Source organism: Electrophorus electricus, chromosome 21 (genome assembly GCF_041902795.1).
Source record: "Electrophorus electricus isolate QZ-2024a chromosome 21, ASM4190279v1, whole genome shotgun sequence".
In the NCBI taxonomy this organism is placed as follows: domain Eukaryota; kingdom Metazoa; phylum Chordata; class Actinopteri; order Gymnotiformes; family Gymnotidae; genus Electrophorus; species Electrophorus electricus.
Genome location: NC_137517.1, coordinates 8,280,917 through 8,294,190, shown reverse-complemented (window position 1 = coordinate 8,294,190; position 13,274 = coordinate 8,280,917). Strand labels below are relative to the sequence as shown.

The following is a 13,274-nucleotide window of genomic DNA, read 5'->3' as shown; positions in this document are numbered from 1 at the left end:
GACTACAAGCTGTACACCCCATATAATAGAGATCTTCTTTTTGACACATTGCATCCTGTTGGTTATGATGATTTTTAAAATGTTCAAATTTTTTTCCTTGTTTTTTAATAATGTAAAAATAACACTCCATTGCAAAACACCATGTCCCAGAAAAACTAGTAAAGGCTCTATATTGTCAAAATTAATACTTGCGTTTATGTGTTTTATTAATGTAATGTTTATTATACTCATAATTTCTGCCTATTTAGCATTAGATTGACTAATATGTTCCATAAGTAAAATACCAAAAATGCGGTGTTTACCTTTAAACAGTAATGGTAAAACAGAATATTAACATACTTTGTCTCGCTTAAAATTCACAGCGTCCCTTAATTCGACTTATTTAAATTTCTTTCTTTCTTTTTTGTACAACCGTTTACAGATTTCCCGTGTGGGCTTTTATTTGGACGGAATGGTCATATGACTTTCCAGCACTCGTTGCTCATTTCACGCAGCTCTCACATGATATTCGGCGTTAGCAATAAGTTGCACGTGACATCTTAAGAGGATGGCGGAAGTTGGTTGTTTATCTGTTACTGTATCTTCCATGGCTTTTATTTCATTTGTTCTTGTTATTATTTCATTATGTCCTTGTAAAGCCCATGTGCCATTAATCATATGGACCAGCGAAGGGTATGTAACGTTAATGCGCTTTTCTGTTCACCTTTATTTTCCTTTTCCGAGTAAACTCAATAACTATAAAAGAATAGATGGCATAGCCTACATAGTTACTTAGCTTGTAATCATCTTCCTGCTATAGCTAACATAGTGGAATTTAGACTTCCAAGATGCAGTCAGTTTGAAACCTGTGATTTTCTCTTTACATCTATGTTTGTTTATTCAATATCCGTTTTGCCATGTCCCGCATACGATAAATCAACTTATATACGAGCGAGGATTTGAATGTCAGGCAAACATCCAATATTTGTAAGCAAAGTATTTGTACTGTGACTAATATAGTTAGCTAGTGTTACACGGTATAACTGTTAGGGAAGTGTGTTAGCCAGAGATGTAGCTGAAGCTGGTTATGCTAACTTTCAAACAACGTTCAGTTTCAGAGAAGTTGTCTCTGGTATGAAGTTGGTGTCCTATCTTCAAGCTGCCGTGACACCTTTGGCAAACTGAGTGTTTACTAAGTGCTGTTTTTTTATGTAGAGACATTTTGCCAACCCTGACAGAACCAGCAGCTGGAGAAATTGTCTCTGGTATGAAGTTGGTGTCCAGTCTTCAATCTGCTTTGACAACTTTGCCAAACACGGTGTTGCTCTTTCTGCAAGACAAGGTGAGGTCAGTCTTGCCAATTTATAAGCACAGATGTACCTTCATGGATATACCATCTATTACTCTCAGTGTCATATGACTCTGAGGCATCAACTTGCTTCCTCTTACTGTTTCCACAGGGTAGACTAGAATTGTGTTAAAACGTTGTTGGAGATTGGGGGAGGGGGTGTTTTATATGTGAACTAATCTTTTATTTGTGGAACAGTTAATTAGAACATTTTAAAAGTTATAGACTCAGAGTAAAATGCTGATAAATTAATGGGTCTTGCTAGTATATGGTGAGAAAAAGATAAACTTTTACAGTAGTATATAGTGGTTTTTCTGAGTATTAAAATAAATAATTTTTTTTAGTTTTCTGCAACTATTTTAAACTTGTGAAGGCCTTGTTAATTTGCTGATGAATTAAATGTAACAAGTGTCTCACAATGTCAGTTGTGAGCAACCACTAGAGTGAGGCCACAAGCCAGAAACTAACAAGGGCTCATTAGCCTGATCTTCCTGAGGTGGCCTCGCCTATATAACAGTGTGACATGCGCTAAGCTCATAAGTGGTATTGTTGGCACCAAGGACTCCTTTCCCCCCCCCCTTTCCTTTGATTTTCCTTGGGTTTTTTTTGCCTTCTCAGGAGTGTAGTGGACAGAGCACTGTTCTCTAGTGCCCCCACTCTTTCAGTTTTATCCCTTTGCCTATAGTGATTATACATTTTTGGTTGACTTTTGCCACTTTTTGCTACCCTTCCTTGCACCACCATATCTGCACTTGGGTCCATCTGGGAGGTCCTTCCCTGCTAGAGTATTCAACAAGGGCACAGTCTGTCAGGGTGCTTCACCCCTGATCATCCCGACTGCCCTGTTCCCCTGAGGATCAAAACTAGGAAATGGTAGTGTGCAACCATGCTGGAATGTCCTATTATAGTTCTATGACTGTAATATCGTAAACATCTCCCATCTGCCCAAGGGTTCAGGAGTTTGCAAATGCATTAAAAAGATATATAAATCTAAAAATATATGAGCTATGTGAAATGTATATTGGTAGAAACTTTTTTTGTTTGTTTTTTGTACTCAAAAGGTAAGCAATTGAGAGCATATACTGACATATGTCAAACTGCCGATCTCTTCTTTTTTGTGCAGTTAAGCTTAGAGGATTTCACAGTATACGGTGGGGTGTTTGGAAATAAGCAAGACAGTGTTTTTTTACATTTAGAGGTGAGTGTTTTGTATAAATGTTTTACTTTATATGGTGAATGATATGTGAAAAAAATAGTACTAGTAATTGCATCGTAAATGGATACATCCTATGCTGTGGAAGAATTGCTGATCTGAACAGTTTGCACATTATGATCAATTTTAGCAAGCTGTGACATATTGCAAATAACCTGCACTTGTGCCGCTCATACCCAGCTTGGCCTGTAAATGTGTAATGCAATATGAATGTAATGTCTCCTTACCACTGAGTAACCCACCTTAATCCACTTACTAGGAAGAATATTATTTTAATATGTATGAGGAGAATAGGAGGATTTCTCTCTGTATGCATGTATGTATGCATGCATGTATGTATGCATGTATGTATGCATGTATGTATGTATGCATGCATGTATGTATGCATGTATGTATGTATGCATGTATGTATGCATGTATGTATGTATGCATGTATGTATGTATGCATGTATGTATGTATGCATGTATGTATGTATGCATGTATGTATGTATGCATGTATGTATGTATGCATGTATGTATGTATGCATGTATGTATGTATGCATGTATGCATGTATGTATGCATGTATGTATGCATGTATGTATGTATGTATTTATTTAATAATTTATTTATTTAATAATTTATTTGTCTACCAGTCAGCATTACAGGCATCTACTCCTCTGGTACTGCCAGCCCTAGCCTTGTCTACAACTGATTCAGTGGAGGAACTTTTCCAGGAGGTACTTGGGATTCCGGCACTCCATATTGTACCATCAGCACTGAACCAGCTTCAGCTGAACACATCACAGCCTTCTTTTCTGGTCATCAGCCTCCCTTACACTCATGGGTAAAGAATGTCATTTGAAATAGACCTAATTATTTGGTATTATGTGTTATTTAGAATATACACAGTTATTTAGATGGTATAATATAAGATGAAACATTAATTTATTCAACCTTTATTTAAACTGGGAAATGCACTGAGGTAGATGCCTCATTTTCAGTATAACCAAGTAGAAAATTAAGACTCTAGTCAACAAATAATAAAAAATAAATTAACAAATTTGTAAAAAATAGTGAATAAAAATTGAATAATAAAACAACCAAATTGGTAAAATAAAAAAAGAATAATTACAAATGCAAAATGGTTTAACACATGTATAAATAAATTAATAAAGTAAATGAATCAGCTAAAACAAGGACAGAAGTGAAATGTGAAATTTTCTGTGCCATAAGTGAGGTAAAATGAGAAACCTTTAGATTGTTTTGCATGTTATTCCTGATTTCGGGCGCACAGTGAATAAAATTGCATTTTCCAAAGTCAGTAAAAATCAGTCTGCACCTGCAATAATAATATAATTCTAGCAAGGACCCACATTAAAAGACAACAATAAATTGTTAGGAGGCAGAAAACCGGTACAAGCATTTTAAATAAATATAGTGTCTGTCATGCCTTGTAGAAAGAAATGGCCACCCTAATTTGGCATGCAGCTCACATGGCAAGTATTATAATTATTGGCAATAATAGTTGTCGCATTCTATTTTGAGCATAAACCAACTGTGCAGATTGATAGAGTCCAAATCTTGAGAGTTGCAGCTAAAACATGCGTGTTTAAAATGTTTCCATTAATACAAAACAGGAAATGAAAGTTGCTTCAGTTAAGATTCTTCTAAAAAATAAACCTTTTTTTTCCCCTTAATTTGCACACAAGCTTAAGCTTAATTATATTCACCTTGAAATTCCAAGTTACTTGTACCGTTACTATTTAAATAATACTCAGTATCATAATTTTTTGCTCAAGTAAACATTAATTTAAATTTATCTGCATTAAGAACTAATAATGGTTAGTGAGTGCAACTTTAAAGCAAAGTAGTGCTGAACAGACCAAAAGAAAATGTTGTGGTGGTTTTTTGGTTTTTTGTTTTTTTTTTCCTTCTTCCTGTAAAACCAGATTAGTATATGCTCAAAATGGAATGTGATGAGAGGAATGATTTAAGATGATTATTTAGTAGAGATTCATATATTCATTTTTATATACATTTTTAAAAAATAAGTTTTGAGGTCAGATGCCCCACCTACTTTTATGTAAAGAGTTACATAAATGGCTTCTCAGCTCTTGGGAACTGTGCCAGTTAAAACTGAAAAATTAAAAATATATGTAGACTATGATTGGAATGGCAAGCTTGAAAAGATAAACTTCATGCCTATCTTCCCCAAACAAGTTCATAATTTATAGCTAGTAATGTATTCACCAAGTCACCAGAGAGCAGTACAGCTGAAATGAGGCTTTGGCATTACGTGGATGTCAAGATCAGTAACGGACAGAGTGGATCCTGTGTAAACATCAGATAGGTTACCAGCGAATGCACAATAACGTATAGATCTGCAAATTGACAAAAATATTTGAAATGCAAATTTTGTTGCTTTGACAGTGTGCAGTCAAAGGAGCTTCTTAGGAAAAATGGTGAGTAGCTTCTATATTTTGTAACCGTGTGTGTGTGTGTAAAATAAAAAAAAAAAATAGAATAAAAAATATATATATATATATATATATATATATATATATATATATATATATATATATATATATATATATATATATATAATATTGTGTGTGTGTGTGTGTGTGTGTGTGTGTGTGTGTGTGTGTGTGTGTGTGTGTGTGTGTGTGTGTGTGTGTGTGTGTGTGTGTGTGTGTGTGTGTATGTATATGCATATATATATATATATAATATACATTTTCCAGCTGAGTATCTGTAGTAAGAGATGTACAGTTGTTGTGAAGTACACAGGACGATTTGGACAGAGGTCCTTCATCAGCTATGGAAGCAAAGTGCTTCTGAATTAATGGTACAAGGAGCCAGTTCATATATGAAAAAGTAGATGTTTAAATTCTAACATTAATTCCATGGGGTTCTAAAGTTCCAAGAGTGTAGATCAGTTTTCTATTTCATTGCTGCTATAGCGACAACTGAGAATGCAAACAAATGTTATTAATGCAGTGCCCATTTGTATAAAAATGCCTCGACACTGGAAATGACAAATCCTTAATTCTGATGGTCCTAAGGTGTCCAAAGGCCTTCCCTAGGTTTCTCCAGTATAACGCTGATTACATCTCTTGCAAGTAATACAGTAGACAATTCCCTCAGTGATGCTTGAGGAGGAACGGCTGATGACAATTGATCCTTATGTATTAGGACCTCTGTCCAAAGCTCCCTGTGTGTAAGACCTGAGGTGGAGACTTCACAAGGCCTCAGATGGTATCTAGCCATCACTTGCCTATTTTTCCTGCTTTCCACACATCAACTTTAAGAAATGACAGGAAATGACTGTTCGCTTGTTGCGCACGCCATAACAAGTGCCATTGTAAAAAGATGATCAGTGTTATGGCTGATCGGTCTCTGTCACACAGATCAGAAATGCACACAGCCTGTGCTCACTATAATGTCAGTTTTATTTGGTTTCACCTCCTAAAACTTCTGTCCAAATCTGTTTTTTCTGGAAACCTTGTGTGCTTCACCTATATCGATTTGTGTATGTGTATTACTGGTGTAGTTAATAATTGCCCTCTCTTGGCAGATGAGATCATTGGAGATGTCCTGACTGTCTTTACAGCTCATGGTGTACCTTACACTGCTGTTTACACTGGTCTGATGCCTTCCTATGTAAGACAACACCGGGTCATAATCTGACTTGTGACAGCAATGTTTACAAAGCGCATTTCACCTTTTAGGATCTCACTGTGTTGAAAGTATATGACGGATCCTCAGTACTGAGCACAACGATTTGTCATGCATTCAAGGCACCCATTAAGACTTTTTTTTAAAACTACTGTTCTTCCTTCATAGGTGACTCATGACACCGTCACATCTTTGACTCAGAGGTTTGTGGGACGTTCTCTGCTACAAGCACGGCGAGACCCAACTGTCAAACCACCAGTTACTTTTAACAGTACTTTGGGTCAGCCATGCATTTTGCTCTGGGCTGATCATTTAAATATCAGCCATGTGAAGGGACCCTGGTTTGATCTGGGCCCCTTTACTTTCATTAACTCTGTCTCTCTGGATGGTTCTTTCTGTAATGAAACATTTTCCAGGTAAGAAGATTTATAGAATATTTAGTTTTAAAATAAATGTTTCTAAAAAATTTCATACAAAGTGAATTGTAAAGTGTGTGTGTGTGTGTGTGTGTGTGTGTGTGTGTGTGTGTGTGTGTGTGTGTGTGTGTGTGTGTGTGTGTGTGTGTGTGTGTGTGTGTGTGTGTGTGTGTGTGTGTGTGTGTGTGTGTGTGTGTCACATCTTTAGTCCGAGTTACAGAAACTGAATATTTGTGCATCCTAAAACTACATATTGTAAATTAAGCTTCATTCTTGTTTTATATGAATATTACTTTAATATTTACTATATCTGCAATCAACAAATGATTTATTTTAAGGTTTTGTTTCCACCCAGACTTGTCCTGAATTACCAAAATGTTCTGAGTTTCAAGTCGTTCCAACTCACGTAAGTGTTCAGAAAGTTCACTGGTATTCATTATTGCATTAGTGTGCTGTGACATTTTAATTTTCATTAATGCTGTCATATCTCCAAAAACAAAGAAATCATGAAAATGTCACACCCCACTTGATCATGCACTCTCAATCTATGAATAAATAACACATTCTATAATATTGAAAAGCTCTCCATTGCAGCATAATCTTCACTTCACCTGTGCAGGCAGTGGATTTAACCAATGCCATCAGTAGTTATCATATAAAATCCAAAAATGTCCTTCACAGTGGACCTGGCAGGTTAGAACATGGTGTAGATTTTTGTCTTTTAGATAGCACAGGGAACTGATAAATTCTGAAAAAGGAGTGAAATATTTCTCCTTTAACCACCAGCTTTTTGATGCGCAAGATCTTCTTTCCTGTGTCTGCTCGAAACTGGACAGTCATAGAAAAGGTGGAGCTGAACTATGATGGCCAGAGGGCTGTTTTCAACAGCAGCCGTGGTATCTATTCTCCTGCTGAGTTTTCCTTCCACTGCCAAAGTGTGAGTAGCAGTGAAAGCCCACTGCTAGTCCCGAGCAATGCTAAAGACAATGCCTCCCAGTGGAACATCCTCTTCACAGACTTTCAGGTACCATCACACAAACTATTACAGTATATATGACATTATATACTGGATAACTGAACAGGCAACAGAAAGGTGGTTTTGACTGGGTGGTCTGAGAAGCTTATTTAGAGACAGTCCAACAGCAAAAAACACAAACATTGTAGTAGTTGCCATGACACCACAGAGATTCCTCATTAAAATCTTGGCCTTATTTTTTTCTCCTCACAGTCATCATTTTATTTTCCCAAATTTGAAGCTGACCTCCAGTGCAGGCTAACAGAAATGTTAGGCTGTTACATTATATAAGCTTAGTATATTTCTGTTTATGTTGGTTTGCTACATAGGCTGTCAAGAACAACAAAAATAATTGCATTTGCCTGCTATAATTGTAGGCACATACTCTTTGTGCATGGGCAACAAAATGCTGCTTTTTCCTGATTGGTCAGCGTGGCGAGGTTTGTAACACCTATCCCACAACCCCTTGCACTTATGGTTGCTCTTAGAGTACATTTCTTTAGAGGAAGTGTGTAAGCTGCCTTCCAAATCATGGTGTGCGCCGAGACCCCCTGCGCAGGTCAGTCTTGGTCCAAAAGAGCTCCTGTGCAGTTCATTTCAGTTATGAATGCAATATGCACCAAAGTCTGGACCAAAGGCACAAAATGGACAGACCAAACACAGGATGCGATGTCACAAGGTATGGGCCTACAGTGTGAGGGCACAAAACAACACAATGAGCCCAGGCCAGACATGAACCAACAAAGAGGTAAAATGCTTCACTAACGTGTGAGGCAAGTGTGTTTGTACTGTAGTGGAAATAAATGCATAAAAGTAATTTTCTAGAAGGTTATTAACTTTACTTTCTGCAGGATTCACAATAACATTAACATTATTTTGTTGGTTGAAGGGCTGTAACACCTTAGCAACTCATAAATAACTTGAGAGTAAAAGTTAAGAAGTTACAGTTGTGTTCCATTAAGGAAATCTGGTGATGTTGGCATGTTGTGCTAGGGGAAAATGTGCTTTACCTCCATTGGTAAATTAAAAAAATGGGCAGGCTTTGTAGTATATAGGTGCTAGAAGCAGAGAGCTGACCTCTCTGGTCCATCCATCCACATATACTAGTTCTAAGAAAATGTAACAACCTGCATACCAGTTTTCAGCTGTCAACATGCAACTGCCAGAAATCCAACACTGAATACACCATGGTTTTTTTGTTTCCATAACAATCACGCCTCTCCTTTTAAATGGCCTTTTAGAAAATGCTTCCAGTATAAGAGAACTTCAGATGTTTTAATAGAAAATTCAGTTACAATCGTATTACTTCATAAGCATTTTCCAGATGCAGCAGGGATGATTGGCAGCAATTGGCAGGACAAATGGAGCTCACTTAGATGAAAATGTAGACACCTCACTTGCCTTGTATTGTCACCCACTGAGTGAGGTTGTGCAATGCGCATTTCAATACATTGCTGGTGCCCTCTAACCTGGTAAGTGGTAGCGCATGCTTGTGACAGTGTTTGGTAAAACTGAAGCGATCATGGATATATTTTTTTAGTGGATAATTTGATTGATTGCCAATATTTTTGGGCTTAAAGTAAGCCTATTCATTTCCATTAGCTTCAATTTTCCTGTCTTAAGGTTTTGAAAAACATTGTTGCCCAACAACAATGACGAGCATAGGGCTTTATTCTGGTTTCTAAAAGCACAATACACAAGCCGCGCTAGAGTGGGCAGTGATTTTTACTGCTTGCCATATGGCAAGCAGTAAAAATCACTGACCACTCTAGCTGAGCGTGCATCCTTGCAAACAAGTTGGTTTAGATACAGAAGGTTTTGATCCTACTCCCTATCAATTTGTTAAACAGGGTTTTTCAAAGCATGAAAGATTCAGTCCTTACCCCATATACAAAGTGTTGAGTAGCTAAAACTTTGGATGACCAGGCTCTTCCTTTTTGAACCTGATGTAAGGTTGTCAATATTATCCTAGATCTTAATGTTTTAATACTAAAGTTAAACTTGTAAGCCTTGATATAGGCCTGTTATTTATGACTCATATAAGTGACATCAATAAAAACTGCCTATTGTCATTTAAGAAATGTTGACCCCACATGATGACAGATTTTCATGCCTTTATAACGTCTAGATTAAATGACAGCAACATGTTGCCTACTACTGGTAATCCATGTGACCTCTTGCAGTTTATTTGATGGAAGATATTTGTTGTATAGCTCCTAAACTCTTAAATAGTGCTACCGAAAGTAGTAAAATGTGATACAAATAGTTTTATTATTATTATATTCACCTAACCTGTTAGATTTCTTATTCAGTTTTTGTACCCCAGATAGCACTAGCATGTATATTAAACATGCTATTCAGAAATTTGAGTTTCACTGTATAGGTTTATTTGAATGAATTTATTTACAGTGGTGCTTGAACATTTGTGAACCCTTTAGAAGTTTCCATATTTCTGCATACATTTGACATAAAACTTCATCAGATTGTCGCACAAAACCTAAAGGTAAAGTGAACAAAATGAAACAAATGAGACAAATATACACAGTCATTTATTTACTGAAGAAAATGATCTAATATTGCATATCTTTGAGTGGCAAAAGTGTCTGGTGTGACCCCCCCACACACCCCCACCCCACGTGCAGTAGTAACTGCAACTATACATTTCTGTTAATTGTGGATTAGTCCTGCACGTTGGCTTGGAGGAAGTTTATACCATCCTCCATACAAAACAGCTTCAGCCATTTCCTCCCATGAACTGCTTGCTTCAAGTCCTTCCACAACATTTCTATTCGATTAAAGACAGGACGTTGACTTGGCCATTCCAAAACTTTAATAATTTTTTTCTTCTTTAACTATTCTTTGGTAGAATTAATTGCATGCTTAGGGTTGTTCTCTTGCTGCATGACCCATGTTCTCTTGAGATTCAGCTGATGGACAGATGGCCTAATGTTTTTCCTTTAGAAACTGCCAGCACAATTCAGAATAAATCGTTCCATCAATGTCCAGATGCTGCAAAAAAGCCCCACATCCATATACTACTACTGAGTTGTTTTGAAGAAGGGTTGAGGTTTTATGCTTAACAAATTGCAGACGGGCAGTAATGTTCTTTTTGGGGAGCAGCAGATTTTTTCTTGCAGTCCTGGCATGTTGTTCTGTGTTCATCTGGTTGTGGACCTATGAACATTAACCTTAGCTAATGTGAAAGGCCTATATTTACAAGTTTACATGGGTTCCTTTGTGACCTTGCAGACTATTACACTCCTTGTTTTTGGCATGGTCTCTGTTGGTCGACCACTCCTAGGGAGGGTAATAATGGTCTTGAATTTCCTCCATTTGTGTAGTCTGTCTGTCTGTATTGGTGGAGTCCAAACTCTTTAGATATGATTTTGTAACCCTTTCCAACCTGGTGACATCAACTCTTCTGAGGTCCTCTGAAATCTCCTTTGTTTATGCCATGATACAATTTCACAAACATGATTAAGATCAGACATTGCTAGATCCTTGTTCTTTAACCTGATACTGTGATAAAGCCCTCAGGCTTACTACATCAAATCATTTAATAGCATTGCATATTCTTAAAACACAGGGGGCACACACCAAATAAAATTTCTTAGAACTAGTATAACTACCTTCATACTGATTTTCAGACAGCTATATACAACCGTTGATCAGAAATCCCATAGTGAACGTAGTGTTTTTCCTCATTTGTTTATATGTTGACCACGCGTCTACTTTTAAATTGCCTTTTAAAAAAGTTTAAGTTCAGATTTTGTCATAGGAAATTCCCTTACCATCAAAGCAACTGTATGGTTGTAATTTTGTGGTTGCTGTTGGGCCATAACACTTCTTTGAGTGACGGCCATTCACACCTATGGATTGCATGGTATTATGGGGATGGGGGGTTATTAAATTACTTCACAAGTGTTCAGCCATCAAAGAGTTCAGACTTCAAGAAATTCTGTAGTCAAGTTGTTAAACCAGTCCTAAAATGAATTTTAGAACTCACAACTGGTTATACATAGTATGGTAGACTATTAGGTTTACTAAGGTAAATGACCTTAATGTTCTGCACACTGAATAAATATCACCTAGGTTTTTTTTTTATACATTTAGGATGGTTCCAACACTGGATGCATAGTTCTGGTTCAACAAAGTTTTTACTGAACTTTAAATAAATAAGAAAAATATGCATACCATGGCTTGTGTTGTTTGGTCCCATTTAACTAATTGACTTTTGATTTGGACATTTGATTTAAAAACAGATCCAGGGATTCAACGTGACTGGGAATTTCTCATACGCCAGTGACTGTGCAAGCTTCTTCACACCAGGTATCTGGATGGGGCTGCTCACCTCGCTGCTTATGGTCCTTATCCTCACATATGGCTTGCACATGATCATGCAACTACGGACCATGGATCGCTTTGATGATCCAAAAGGCCCAGGTATTTCTGTGCCTCTTAATGATTGACGCCAAAGATTTTCTCCTGGTCTTTTGGTTTTTACCAGTCTGTAGTTTTTTTTTGTTTTTTGTTTTTTTTTGGGGGGGGGGAGTTGTTTTTGTTTGAGGTTTTTTTGCCATCCTATATGAGAAGCCTCTTTCTTCATTTGTGGTTGCTACCCAAGACTATACATTCAGGCCACTACTGTTGTTGTTTTGTTGTTGTTTTTTTGGGGGGGGGGGTGGTTGTTTGGTTTTTTTGTTTGTTTGTTTGTTTAATGCCAGAATGTTTTCATTATAGTTTTAATGGTAGTACTTTTCATTAATTCACAATTTTTGTAGGCACCTAGAGTACTGGATTATCAGCTCCAGTATCAGCTTTGTAATGTATGGTTTCCCTGATGATTTAAAAAATAAATAATTTTAAGCTGTTCTAGATCATGTTATTTTCTCAGATGCATTTACTTCTGCTGATTGACTTGATCTGTAGATCAAGAATTCTTTCAGATCTTTTTCCATCAAAAAGTGTTCTGATGATTTCAGATTTGTTTTTATTCATTCATTTAATGATAATACTGTCATCATTGTTTTTCCTTTGCCCATGTGTTTTTGATTATAAAATGTCTGACAGTGCCAAAACTGCCAATAATACTACAAATGTAATATTACCCCAAAATCTCCTGAAATGCCCTTTAATATTTTAAACCTAAAGGCAAAGTGAATAGCAACGGGCACTTTGTGTGTCTAAACCATAAAATAAATTCTTTATTTTGAACAGAAATCTAAGGTCTACACTCTCTAGGTAACTTCTTGGTGTAACAAAAAGGGGCACTGTCTTTGTTGTATATCTAAAATTGTTGGTGCCTTACACTGACACCTAGAGTAACTTGTAACTTAGTGTATGGTATTTAAGACTTTTATGTATATTTGTGCCATTTTAGAGGCTGCCTGTGAATTTGGACATTTTGTTAAAGTGAGAGTATACAAAAAGAAGTGTAGTTGTAGCCAAAGCTAATGCAGCACAATGAGTAAGGCTGATAAGTGTTTATAGATTACAAAACATTTTGGACATTCTACTAAATAGGAATTTACTGGACAATGAACATTAACAGACAGGCACAAAACAATCAAAACAAAAGTGCACCTGTTGTTGGTTGTGGAAAAATGATTTAAATAAACCTTGTTTCAAAGTTCATTTTGATCA

At 36.6% G+C, this 13,274-nt stretch overlaps 1 protein-coding gene across 1 annotated transcript; it reads left to right on the top strand.

The window, feature by feature from the left end:
• Positions 1–509: 509 nt before the first annotated feature.
• Positions 510–13,265, top strand: atp6ap1b (ATPase H+ transporting accessory protein 1b). The gene is made up of 10 exons (XM_027016503.3): positions 510–672; positions 1,195–1,321; positions 2,451–2,525; positions 3,176–3,366; positions 4,953–4,984; positions 6,100–6,185; positions 6,369–6,616; positions 6,972–7,022; positions 7,403–7,640; positions 11,894–13,265. The coding sequence occupies exons 1-10, from the start codon at positions 548–550 to the stop codon at positions 12,098–12,100; spliced, it is 1,380 nt and encodes a 459-aa protein (XP_026872304.3). The 5' UTR covers positions 510–547; the 3' UTR covers positions 12,101–13,265.
• Positions 13,266–13,274: the final 9 nt, after the last annotated feature.